The sequence below is a fragment of the Procambarus clarkii genome, chromosome 16, assembly GCF_040958095.1.
Source record: "Procambarus clarkii isolate CNS0578487 chromosome 16, FALCON_Pclarkii_2.0, whole genome shotgun sequence".
Taxonomy (NCBI): Eukaryota; Metazoa; Arthropoda; class Malacostraca; order Decapoda; family Cambaridae; genus Procambarus; species Procambarus clarkii.
The window spans coordinates 37,574,504-37,588,956 of NC_091165.1; the positions used below are offsets into that span (position 1 = coordinate 37,574,504).

At 42.2% G+C, this 14,453-nt stretch overlaps 1 protein-coding gene across 1 annotated transcript in view; it reads right to left on the reverse strand.

Annotated features, from left to right (window-relative positions):
* The window catches only part of LOC123760145 (uncharacterized), a 50,264-nt gene that overhangs the window by 16,839 nt on the left and 18,972 nt on the right, over positions 1–14,453 (reverse strand). Inside the window, exons 2-3 of the mRNA XM_045745654.2 lie at positions 4,307–4,429; positions 3,906–4,100 (exon numbers count right to left, since the gene is read on the reverse strand). Coding sequence (XP_045601610.2) covers positions 3,906–4,100; positions 4,307–4,405 — 294 coding nt within the window. The 5' untranslated portion in view covers positions 4,406–4,429. The remainder of the gene's footprint in view (positions 1–3,905; positions 4,101–4,306; positions 4,430–14,453) is intronic.

Sequence of the window (14,453 nt, forward strand, 5' to 3'; positions counted from 1 at the left end):
CAACATTATGTTTGTAAATCATCTTCTATGTACTTTTATCTGAATAAACATTTGAATTTTAATTACCCTAACCACTGAACTGCGCAACGCGCCTGCAGGTGCTCGACAGGGGGTATTTATATTTTTAGCGTTCCATTCAAAACTGGCGCACGATGATGCGGGTACTAATTTTTTTTTTTTACATGCTAGTGAAATACAATAAATACAATAAAATAACAGAGGAAACAAAACAAGAAACCATCGGCTAGAAGGACCAGCAGCATAGCATAACAATTAACAAAACTGGATAAACGCATGAGAAACACAGCATACATCAAGACACAAAATATACAATAATATCAAACAGGCAATCCATGCTACCAAGAAAACAAAACATAGTAACATATAAAACAACAAACAAGCACCGGCCTGAAGGACCGAGAACAAAACACAACATAATGGACAACATGAAACCGAACAAGAAAATCGCACAGCCCACAACACGCCTGAAATAAAAACAAAAAACAAAAATAAAATAAAAATAAAAAATAAAAATAATAATAAAAATAAAAATAAAAATATAAATAAAATTAAAAACAAAAATACATATAAAAACAAAAAACAACACAACATAGCAATGCATAAGTAAAACACACAGGGCAAAGTAACAACACAAAAGCAAATACAGGAATAAAAACACTCACCAAAACACCGGCCCACAACAAATAAGGGAGAGGCACCGGAACATAATACATTAGGGCAAACAAAACATCATAGGGGCACACAGAACTACAGTTAGCAAAAAAAAAAAAATGAAATCAGCTGACATATTTGCCCGGGAACGAGACCCAGGGGAACCACACATTGAACGCCTCCCAATGCAGCCACCTCCAATTAAGGGTCTTGACCACCCACCGGGGACGCCATGTCATCCGGAACCCCGGCAACAAACACCCGCAAACAGGGGACCCAGATGGTATCACTAGCATATTAATGCTATGAGCCCCTCATGAGGTCCAGAAATCGCCTACACCACTCAATCGCTATTTTTGTGTTTTTTTCCGTCGACTCTAGCTCGAGGGCTCCTAGCTGACCTCCCTAGCCCCTACACAAGTGAGCGAATGGCCAAGACACGTAAGCTTTCAGCAATTTTCAAACAACAAAATTGGTGAAACCACAGCTGTGCACCATTGTAACAGGGGCCAGCCTTTAACCTCACTTAAACTCATTAAATGCTGGTCGTTAATTAAAAGTTCTTATTGTTCCCCAAAGTTCTTACTGTAATCTTCAGCCAACAACCTGGTAACCTCGGTATTTGACCACCTCAGTACCCCAAAACAGAGGCACTGTACCTGTACGACTGACTCTATAATCCTGCTAATTGATTGCGGAACCAGATCAATCAATTTGCACATACATTCACGAATGTGGATTCCCAATTATATAAAAGGGAGGAATGAATCTACTTTACATTGTGGATTAACTCGACTAAAGGATTATATATATTCACAATAGATTAAAGAGTGCTTGCAAGGTTCAAATGGACTTGTCAATTAACACGGGAAAATAACTAAATGGGAAAACTCATTAAACAATGGAATTTATAACAGCCATATTTCATTACTCACACGTATGTATATACAAAAAATGCCCACTCCCTAACTGAATATATTCCTAACCGAAATTTCCTGAGGCAATGATAAAATAATGTGGATTATGATAATAACACTTATAATCTGGACAGCACTTTACCTTAAACACAAGCTAAGCCAGTCGTTGACTGACCTGCCTCTGGAGAGAGGTTCTTGCTCCCAGAATGTCCCAAATCACACTGTTCAAAAACTGCTCTCCCCACAGAGAGGTTGACTTAGGCTTAGCTGCCAACTAATTTTTAAAATGATTTTCCAAAGCTAACATATTCATTGGTCACTAAAGGTGACTGAATTCTTATTCAAAATACTGATAATTACACATATACTTGAACTAGAACAATTATTAAATGCAACATTAAATAATAGCATTAATTTCTCTAATTTACAAGAAGTAACAAACAAGGAGCCAGATTCACGAAAGTACGTACGCAAGCACTTACGAACGTGTACATCTTTCCTCAATCTTTGACGCCTTTGGTTACATTTATTAAACAGTTTACAAGCATGAAACCTTCCCATTCAACTGTTGTTATTGTTATAAACAGCCTCCTGGTGCTTCGGAGCTCATTAACTGTTTAATAATTGTAAACAAAGCCGCCAAAGATTGAGAAAAGATGTACAGGTTCGTAAGTGCTTTCGTGAATCTGGCCCAAGGTGTATGGTACTTACTACACGGTGCGGATGCCCTTGCACTGGAATGAGGTCACGTGGCTTATTCCCGATAACCTAGTTCCCACCCTAGGATGAACCTCATCTGCCCTCTCCCCTGCCCCTCATTACTTCTAATAGGAAGCCTTAGTATTTCCTTGCTTACTGTATAGTTTTGATTCCAGTCTCAGATATATAACATTCTCCAAACTAAATAATACCCTTTCACATGGTAAATTACCTAAGATGGCGTCTGGGAGGGGAGGGCGGGTGAGGGTGGGCGTGAGAGGCAGACTTGACTGGGTGGGGGGGGGGGGCAAGCTGCACTAGCCCTTTGCCTGGGTCGGCGTTACAGTTCACCAAGTCACTCTTCACTCTAAATTGATGTTCAATTAATATATTTCCTTAAGGAAGATTGATTATTACTACCATTACTTTAATACAGAATTTCTCTAAATTGATGAACTGAGCTCACAGGAATATAGGGCAATGTTGACTAATCACTCCTGTGCTAATCTCTTGGGGCAACCTTTTCTAGAGACTCAGGTAGACTACCCTGAGACTCCAACACCTAGATTATCCCTGTAACAATATTATACAAGATCTATAAGCTTCTAAAACAGCTTAGACTGTTACATTATGTTTATGCCCTTGTGTACTTTCATACTGCTCCCTGACTTTTGTATTTACTTCAAAACTCTTGTTATAATTTTCCTGTTCATTCTTATTAGGAAAATTCCCTTCTTTGTCCCTGCTGGATGATGTTATTTGTTATTGTTTTTACAACTTCTGTTATTATCTTTAAGTTATTCATCTACTCCCATTGTCTACATCAGTGTTACTATCCACTAGCTGCTTAAAGTTTTCTCCCATTTTCTACGCCCTCGCTGCTATCCTCTAGCCGGTAAAAGTTTTCTCCCATTGTCTACGCTCTTGCTACTAGCCGCTTGAAGTCTTCTCCCATTGTCTACGTTCTTGCTATTAGCCACTAGCCGCTTAAAGTCTTCTTCCACTGTGTACGCCCGTGCTACTATCTACTAGCTGCTTAATAATGTCTTGCTCACTTTTTCCACCAGCGGATCCACAAAAAACTGCTGTTGTTTCAGACGCACGGTGTTCCTGCCAATGCAAGATTCCCAGTTATATATGAACGTTATTGCATTATTCATGCAATACTGTCCGAGATTATGGTTTATACCAATCGCTCATGACATCCAGTCACTGGCAATTCAACCTTGGCAGACACCACACATGACCCGGACCTTTGTCTTGGCCTTTATCATATCTAGTGTTACTTTATGTTTGTTCTACCTCGGTAAATAAAGTTTCCATCTGAACTGCATACAATGAGCTTTATGCCGCTAAAAGTCTTTACAGAAAATATCTAGTTCTAGAGTAAAGGCCTCTTCATGGTAATCCTGAAATGCTTGTACTTTGTGACCCCCCCCCCCAAGCCGTTTGAACTTCATCCTGTTACGACAGTGTCTCAGCTGTCTCACTTCTTCCTTCAGTTTCTCCAAATGTTTTTGAAGGATAGCTGTCAGCTCTATCAACTTACCCTCTAGACTCATCTTCATCTTAATAAGTGCAGAGCTAAAAAATAATCCGTTGCTACAAGTGACATACCTCAGTCTCAACGCTCTCGGAAGAAGTTTGAATTACTCCAGAGCCAGGAGTGAGAATGGAGTTCATTAGCACCCCAACCAGCTGCCTTGTTGACTTGTCTCTAGCACCCACCGAGAGCTTAGCTGCTAAGCAGGTCCGGATGTCATTGAGGTCCATAGCCATCTTTGATTCCGGGCTCATGCCCAGAAGAAAAGTCTGTAATATTTCATGGTGATACAAATAAAGGGAAAAGATTTACTTGGTCACAATAAATTTGGTACAACCATTAAAGTTTATTATTTTTTTATTTTGTAAATATTAATTGTGTTAGTAATATACGTAAGTTTTTATTGGGCTATGAACAAGAAAATAATAACAGGGAACATGCCATGGCCAGTGTATCGCATCCAAGACGGACTTACCGTAATGTTTCGCGTGTAGAAATGATTGACCAGAAGGTGAGAGATGTCGTCCAGGTCATCGGGAGCCAGGCTCACATACTCCAGCTCAGTGAAACTCATTCTCACTAACCACTTCCCACAGACCTGTGTGAGGATCTTACTCTTCATTAATGTTGAGAAATCTATATAGCCTACCTTAAAGGGTATTTAGAAAACTTGTATATTAATTTTAAAGAAACTTTGTTGGCTGTGGGAACCGACCTGTGAGATTTATATTTATTTAATTTATATGAATTTATATTTACGTTAATTTATATACTTCGATAGCAATTTGTATAATGATAAGTGGACTGTATTTCTGCAATAATCTCTTAATCTCACAAATCGATCCTCTACACATTAGGGGGGGTTTATTAGTTTATATATATGCAGCCAATCAAACTACAGGAATAGACTACATACATTGAAAAGGTTCCTTATCTTATAGTACAGCAGGTTAGTCCACCAGGTATAACTAGGGTGTAGACACCAAATTATCCTCTTTGAGGTAGCTTCCATCACCCAGTAACTGGTGCACAAATCTTGCTTCCTCGTGCTTGACCTGTCAAAGGTGCGCTAGCTGAGAAGCCAGAATCCTATATATGACAAGCTATATCAGAGAAAACACTATACAGTACATGGAACAATAAAGACCTGGCTTAATTACCTTTAGTATGAGGCGATTTCGCGTTCTAACCGGCTAACCCTACCCAATGACATTAATGGCCACTAATGATAGATAATGGGTTTCGGAAAGAACACTTAACTTGATATGTAGACAGCGTGTTGATAAATGGTACACCTTTGGTTTCCATAACACTACGTCCAAGTAAAATTAACAGGAGCCGAATTTGCTCCCGTGTGAGCCTCTGGTCTAGTATAAACAATGGCTGTTTAACACTCCATACTATTGACGTTACTGGCCGACATTGTCCAGAATGATAGGAGCCGAATTTGCTCCACACGTCTCGGAGGTGACACAACAATGCCTGCCCTCCTTCCTCCACTGACGCCTGGCTTACATTGTCCAGATTTCAGAACGTGATAGAAGGGTCACATTTACTCTACTTTAATATTGATAATTAAGTTAATTTATATAAGATGTTTTTATGATGGTAAAGTCCAAAGACTTATGTATTTAAGAATAATTCCCACCATAATAGGTGGAGAATATAATAGTATGTGGTGATGATATCCCGTTTTCTATAGACGGTAATTCCACTACAAGTTACGTTTTCTATGGGTAACTTGTTTATACAATACAGCTATTATCTGTATGATTATTAAATGGTGTCAGATTTTCCGACATTGGCAACATAGTATTTCTCCATATTTATTCCATTAACAAACTTGAGAAAAGTTGTGGATAAAATTATATTTGTTGTAATTCCTAAATATATTATGAGTGATTCAATATGTTCTTGTGTGTAGTATAGGATACAATTAAGAGACACTTAATGTGAGTAGGGTGAAAGGAGACTACGACAGTACGAATCCGTTCTGGGCATGGCATGGAAATTCCGAAGGCTTCATTGTGGGTTGAAAAGTGGTGTGCAAATCAAGTAGACTTTATAATGTTTTGAGAAGATGAGAGCAAATACCATAGAGTTTATTGAGAAGGGCAAGGCATAGAATTTAACTCTGCGAGCAGGAACTGCGGCAGGATCTCCCACACTATATCACCGAATGCCCAGTTATTAGACCTTTCAAACCAGTTGGCATGAGGTACCTGGAACTTGCAATTATTTTATTCACTCTGATGTTCTTGAAGATATCCTCATAGTGTACCCAAAATTTGCCAGTGCAGGCTACTGAACATATGGCCCTGTACAACAAACCATCCTGCGAGATGGGGACTTTTAGTATCAATGCTACCTTATTCACTCTTGTGTTCATGATATCCTCATAACGAACCCAGAGTCTGTCAGTGCAGACTACTCATCCTATGCCTCTGTATGACTAACCATCCTGTGTGATGGGGATTGTTTAGCATCACGTAGCTAGCTTTTTGACACACTGCATGTGAGGGGAGGGTTCACCAGCTCGCTTACAATGGTGCTTTTCTGCCTGTGGAGGTCAGTACACTTGCTAAGTGCACTGGTTAAGTGTGCAGACCTAAGTTTGGTAACCAGTACCCGAAACATCTTGTGTTTGGGCTCATGTGAGAGCCCCAGTCATCAGCATTTCAGAAATGTTACCCTGGCCGGAATAGCACGTCTGTGGACAGAGTTATAACAATAGCATCTTTTCACTGTAAGCTTGGAGGGAGACAAGGTTTGCGCCGGAACAGCGAGCCACGTGGTGCGAGTGTGGGCTAACTGCCAGCCACTTGACTCCCGCTAGCTCCAGCATTGTCATCATGGCAATGGCCGCCATCTTAGCAAACATCTGGGGAGTCGGCCATTTTGGAGTTGCCCTAGGGCCATGCTACACCGTCGCTGATTGGTTGAGAGGGGTAGGCACCTGTGTGCCTCCTTCTGATTGGTTCTTTTGAGGCAGAGCCCGGGAAGCCGGTGTTCCTGCCCCAAGACGTCATTCTGCTCCAGTCACCACCACAGCCTAACGTCTCTCTCTTGCCCATTCGGCCAAATTAGGCAAGAAGACGTCGTGGTTACTGCCTACTCTGCTACTCCACCTCCTGCCTCATCTACGTCGACGACTGCCATCAGAAACCCACCGCCTTCGTAGTTCGAGAGGGAAAACGATAGGGAGTGCTTTGGGAAGAGATCTGGGAGGTGGGTAATTTGCATATGAGCAGCAACAGACTCGTAAATCCCCATTCCAGTGATTATAGACGTTTTAATTCCTGCTAGTGCTCTGTAGCAGTTGATGGGAACAGAGAAATTCGTGTCAGTGATTAAGGCAGATTTCCCATGTTTGTGTAAGATGCTATACGTTGTGCACGTCGTCTGTGTATGAACATCCGCTTCACCGGTGGGTCAGGGGTGCGAACCGAGCCATGTGTTGTGAGGGAGAGTTCAAAAGACGCGCCAAGTCATCTTTGTACGAACGAAAGTACAAAGGTACGTAAGGTACCGCTCGAGCCATCTCCACCACCTTGAGCCAGCCACCCGCCAGCTGGGTGCCTGATGTATCTAATTGTGTGAGTGTGTAGCCGGCTGTATAAATGAGTATCTATTGTGTGTATTCTGGTGATTTATGTTCTCTAACCTGAATTCAAAGTCAGGTGTTCCGTTGCATTGTCACTAAGAGCACCCATAGAGGTGAAGTGAAGTGTGGATGTGCGAGAGTATCACCCTTGTTGTCATGTTGTCAGTCCAGTGGGACTTGGTCTGGTGTAGACAGACGTACATGTGTGTATGTGTGTAGATAAACATGGGAACAAGTTTACATAGCATATTTTTCTATTCCATGCTGGTAGAATTTTGGTAATTCAATCATTGTTGTTGATATTATTCCATGTGATATAATCTTGCAGGTGTGGAATATATATATATATATATATATATATATATATATATATATATATATATATATATATATATATATATATATATATATATATATATTGGTGTATACTGGCAGCAGGTTTTCTTTCAAACATGTTTCATTGAATATGACCGCATATTCTGTATTTATTATTTTCTGGTTTAGGGCTTCTATCCCTCTAACTATTTTCTTAGCATCAGGGCTTAATTGAAATAGGAGTTCTCCAAAACTCATTTTCGTACTTTTAAGGTGAAGAAAAGAAGTGATTTACTATAGAGTGTATTACACTTATTTGTATAATTTGCACGACGTTTCGAACCTCCATGGTTCATTCTCAAGTGAACAGATCTTACAATACTAGTTGATTTTATACCCGCATTAGGTCAGGTGATAATACAATGAAGGTGAAAACATGGGGGGATACATAAGGGATAAACATAGGGGCTGCAGAAGGCTTATTGGCCCATACGAGGCATCTCCTATCTAAACACAAAGATTAATCCAGTGTAATTGGCCTGTTATGTTGGACATTGTCTTCTGTGTTGGCATCGATATGTTCTTGTCTTGTCCTTACTCTCATGGTGGGTAGAGTAAATAGTTCCGTGATTTGGGTGTTCATGGTAGGTCGCTCTATTCTTATGTGAATTGCCTCAAGAATTTGTAATTGTTACGACCCTGGGTTCTCCAGTGGAAACCAGAGGTCAAAATTGAGCTATTAAACTTCCTGGTAGCACAGTTGGGCATCTAGAATGTCAATTGTTTGTATCTTCCCTGCCAGACGTAAGACTATTATTGTTTCTCAAAGAGCATTTAAAGACTGAGCTGGGGGTTGATTATTAAATAATAACATAGGCACCAACTTTGCTTACTAATACTTTCTAATCATTCATAAAGTAACAATACGTTGCATAGGGGAAGATCTTTAATGTGCTTAGCTGCACGATCAATTAGGCTCCTCCCGGCACCACGACATGAGGGAGGCAGCTGGTGGCTAGCTCGGTCTTCTCTTGGCTGGTGGCGTGAGGTTAAGACCTACTCTGTGGCTGTATCCCTACTCTCCTTCCTTCTCCTCTTACTTATTTCCCTTACCTGAAGTTCCTGTATCCTTAAGTTAAGTATTATATGGTGTAAGTGTGCCTACTCTGGTAGTAACGATTGGGGAGACCTGGGGATAGTATTTTGCCAGTGTTTGGGTACCCCTAAGTGTTGTGTTTTGTATTAGGGTCCCACGTGGTTTCACTACCCTAAGCTGCATCCAGCTTCAGTGCTTATCCAGTAGTACTTTACCCTAGCTTGTTATTAGTGTAAACCTTGTATCCTGCCTACGTGGACCAAGGCTTTTAACGTAAGATAGTGTGGTAAAGTTATTATTATTATTGTTATTGGTGTGAGTGTATATGGGGGGGTTGTTAAGGGGTTAATAAATAAGTACATGAATTACAGAGTATCTCTTCTTCCAAGGTGGGAGCGCAGTGATCAACCCTTAGACTAACATATATGGTCTTGTAGCAAGTTATTACTACTGTGGATAGTTTATTTTGGGGGCCGGGCCTTTTAGCTCTCCCATATTTGATACTCTTGTCTTCTAACTACCTATACCCCTTAATAGTACCAGTACCCCATAGAAGTCCCACTCATATCATTTGTAACAAGTGGTTGGCCAGTTCGGGAGGAACATTATAAGTGTAAAAAATTAGATTCTTGAGTGCCAAAATTAAAATTTTTTATTTCCGCAGAACGGTTGTGTGCTAGCCTAGGGTCCAGCTCATCTAGCAAAGGACATTCTTGCACTGACTGGACACCTAGCTGGATCCCTTCACGATTAAGGTTAGTGTGGCCTTGTGTTAGGGGCCGTGCAAATTTTTGTTTTTTTCCAATTTTTATTTTTTAATTTTTTCTTTGGCTGGGAGCTAAAATTATTAGTGATGTCTTCTGAAATGCAGAACCTGGCAAGGGAGCCTTCAGTGGTAGAGATAAAGAAACTTAAAAAGTCTAATTTAGTATTGTTAGGCCAGGAATTTGGCCTAGAATTAAATGTTGCAGATAAAAAGTGGACTTTGGTGAATGAAATATTACAACATTGTATTGATGAACAACTATTGGCAAGTGATACACCTTTATGCCAGCCTAGCCAAGCAGAAAGTGCAACTCATAGGGAAAGTGAATTAGCTTTAGAGTTAGCAAAAATAAAATTAGAGGAGCAAAGACTCAAAACCGAGGAGGCTAAAATTAGAGCGAATGCCACTGGAATTCCACCTGCCGGGGATTCAAACCCCAGGCATTATGAGAAAAAGCATAATTTGCCTGAATTTTCCGAGTCTGACCCTGAAAGGTTTTTCAACCATTTTCAGAGAGTGGCCACGTCCATGAACTGGCCAAAGGAAGAGTGGGTGAAAATCCTACAGGGAAGACTTAGGGGTAAAGCACAAGATATTTTTATAAACATGCCTGACGACGAGTGTTTCGAATATGATAAAGTCAGGGAATGTATTTTGCGGGCATATGAAATTACTCCTGAAGCTCACCGCCAAGTTTATCGTAACCTTAGGCCTACTCACAACCAACCGCTCACTGAATTTGTGAATGATCAAATTCGATTATTTGATAGATGGATTCGCTCGGCGAAAGCCGAAACATACGAGGCTCTCAGGAACTTAATTTTAATGGAGCATTTTATAAATATGATGCCAGAGAATGTTTCACAGTATATTAGAGGAAGGATAGAGTTAAATTCTAAAATAGGGGATTTGGCCAAGTTGGCAGAAAACTACCAATTGGCGGGCAAAAGGCCCAATAAAAATAATTATACCCCACAGAGTAGCAAACCTTATACCCACAGCCAGTCCAGACCAGCTCATTCTAACCCTTTATCTAATGCACCTTCTGCTTCAGACATAACTAACCCTGTTAAAGTGTCTAGCCCAACGGCACCTAAAGGTGAACCGAAGGGTAATTCTGTTAGTAATGTCTCTTCTCCCCGACGTTTTTGTGGTCACTGTAATCGTCCAAACCACACTATTAGCCGTTGTTGGCAACTGCACCCTGAAAAAAGACCCAATGCTCTAGTTGTGACACAGGGCTTGAGGCTTTCAGAAGGGTTAGGGAGTAAGACCTCCAACCCACAGTGGTTGGACTTGCTTACCCCATTCTTATCGAAAGGGAGACTACTTTTGTCTGAGGGTTCTTCCTGGAAGGACGTGGTGATCTTCCGAGACACCGGTGCCATCCAGACTTTAATTTTAGAGAGTGCATTGCAAGGTGCCAACACTCTCGACACTGGAGAGGTGGTGCTGGTCGAGGGTGTCACTAGTGATACTCGGGCAGTACCCCTCCATAAGGTTACCCTGGAATCTGATTTCCACAAGGGTGTTTGTACAGTCGGAGTCACTTCATACCTACCTTTCCCTAATGTTGATGTAATAGTTGGTAATGATTTAGCAGGGGATAAGGTAGGGGACTCCAGACTGCCTATTATGTTGCCTACCCCTAAGGTTTGCCTGGATCCACCCGCCGCAGAGGATAATGTTGTGTACCCTGCGTGCGCGGTGACCAGGTCTATGGGACTTAAATGTAAGGGCAGCCCTGTGCTTGCCAAGGTGGTAAATCCCGAGGTCACGAGGAGCTTTCCGAGTGGTGAAAACCAAGTGGACCTCGCGGACACATTCATGGCCCGACTCGATGACGTGGCCGAGGACATTGTGGAGAGCCTGCCACCGCCATCTACTGAGAGTAGTGGGGAGGTGGAGAACACTGTTGAGCCTCGGCCAATGGCATCTGACCAAGGCCTAGATGCCTCCTTGAGTGAGTTACAGAAAGCTGACCCCACTCTTGCAGATTGTCATGAAACAGCCGTCTCTATGGAGGAAATTGTAGACGCAGCAACTGGGTACTACTACAATGATCGGATTTTGATGAGAAAATGGAGACCACAGAGTGCTCCCTTGTCAAATGAGTGGGAGGTAGTCCACCAGGTTATGTTGCCGACCTGCTATAGAGAAAGAGTTTTGGCAGCTGCTCATGATGATCCTATGGGGGGACATCAAGGTATTAATATTACGTATCACAAAATTTTAAAGTATTTTTTCTGGCCCAAGCTGAAAAGCGATGTGGCAAAATTTTGTAATGCGTGTATTGTTTGTCAACTGGTTGGGAAACCAAACCAGACTCCACCTAAAGCTCCTCTAAGGCCTATTGTCGTGCCAGAGGAACCATTTTCTCATGTGGTAATGGACTGTGTTGGACCATTACCTAGAACTAAGTCTGGTAATATTTACCTAATCACGATGATGTGTATCACTACTCGTTACCCAGAGGCTTTTGCTGTAAGGAACATCCGAGCAAAAACTGTTGTTGCTCGTATGTTGCAATTTTTTTCCACTTTTGGACTGCCTCGGGTCGTGCAAACTGACAATGGTACTAATTTTAAGTCTGATGTTTTCGAGCAATTTTGTAAGGAACATGGAATAACTCATAAGGTTTCCAGCCCATACCATCCACAGAGTCAGGGGGTAATTGAACGTTTCCATCTAACTCTGAAGCAGATGTTGAAGACATCGTGCGAGAGTTCCCACACCTTCTGGGATGAGAATTTACCGTATGTTTTGTTTGCGGCTAGAGAGGGATTACAAAGTTCACTGGGCTGTTCTCCTTTTGAGTTAGTCTTTGGCCATAAAGTTCGTGGACCCTTGCAAATGTTACAGGAGAATCTGTTAGGGAACGTAACGTTATCCGAAGGTTCGGCTTTCTTTGCGCAACACCACCAGAGACTCAAGGACTGCAAGGCGGCTGCATTAAAGTATCTTGGCAAGGCCCAAGAAAAGATGAAAGAACGTAACTATGCTAAATCTAAGTTACGGGTATTTCAGCCTGGCGACCCTGTCCTGGTATTAAAGCCTCGACTAGGGAACACTATGTCCCACAAGTACGAAGGCCCCTACATTGTGACAGAAAAGACTGGGGACCTCACGTACAAAGTGAGGCACTCTGACAAACGTAACCAGGTAATGCTCATACATGTAAATCGACTGAAGAAGTTCCAGGGCCCCAGGCCCATTGCACTAACCAATGTTTCCATTTCCAGTGAGAGAGGGGATGATTGTTCTGGGGACCCAACTAATCTCATTTTCAATAATTCTAGTTCTGTGAATGCTGTGGAGGAACTGTCCCATTTGCAGATGGCCCAACGTGAAGAGGTGCAGTCGTTGGTTGCTGAATTCTCCAGTCTGTTCGGGGATGTCCCGACCCAGACTGATGCCATTTGCCATGATGTCGAATTGACGGACTACACTCCCATTCGCCTTCAACCCTATCGGATGAGTCCAGAAAAGAAGGCCATCGTACGGAAGGAGGTCGACTTCTTGCTCCAGCACGGCCTCATCCGGCCGAGCCAGGGCTCTTGGTGCTCGCCCTGCCTTTTGGTCCCCAAACCAGACGGCTCCTGGCGATTATGCACCGACTATCGGCAGCTCAACAAGGTGACCATTGTGGATGCCTATCCGCTGCCCCTCCTCGAGGACTGCATCGACGAGTTGGGAAATGCCAAGTACGTTTCGAAATTCGACCTCTCGAGGGGGTATTATCAAATCCCACTCACTGAACGTGCTAAACAGCTCACCGCGTTCGTGACACCCGAGGGTGTTTTTGAGTATCAAGTGTTACCGTTCGGCTTGCGTAATGCCCCTGCCACGTTCCAGAGACTCATGAACTCTCTACTCACTAAGGTGCCAAATTGTCGGGCGTATTTAGATGATATCGTGCTGTTTGACAGTAATTGGGCTGACCACATAGCTAGGTTACGCCAGTTGTTTGCCATCTTGAAAAGGGCAAATCTTACCTTAAATGCTAAAAAGTGTCATTTTGGCCAAGGCACAGTGACGTACCTCGGTTATGAAGTGGGCCAAGGAAAAGTGTTACCTCGGCAAGATAAAATCAATGCCATTCTGGAGTATCCAGTACTAAAGTCTAAAAAGGACGTTCAAAGATTTATCGGTATGTGTGCGTACTATCGACGTTTTTGTCAGAACTTTTCCAGTGTTGCCACTCCTCTCACAGACTTGTTGCGGAAAGCCGTTAAATTTAAGTGGTCATCAGACTGTGCAGAGGCATTTAAAAATTTGAAATTGATCTTAGCTTCCGCCCCAGTGCTTGCTAGTCCAAGGTTCGACCGACCGTTTAAAATTCATGTTGACGCGTCTGACTCGGGTGCTGGTGCAGTGTTGTTGCAAACTGGGGATGATCAGGTGGAACACCCAGTATATTATTACTCTGTGAAATTCGACAAGGCGCAACGCAATTATTCAGTGGTAGAAAAAGAGGCGTTGGCGCTAGTGTTAACATGTAAAAAGTTCGAAGTTTACCTCACAGGTAATATAGTGGAAGTGTACACGGACCATAACCCACTAGTCTTCCTGACTCAGATGAAGGGTAAGAATAAACGCATCCTCAGGTGGGCGTTGTACCTACAGGACTTCAATCTTTCCATTACCCACCTACCGGGCAGACTCAACGTGATAGCCGACGCTCTGTCCCGGTTGCCTGAATAACATTCATCTGAGCCACAGAAAGCCATTTACCAACCGTCATGCTTTAGTTAATTTTTTTTTAAGGTTCTCCTGTGACATTAAATATTCCGTGTCCAATTTATTTACTTCCCTGTTCTTTTATTTTTTTTGTGTATGTT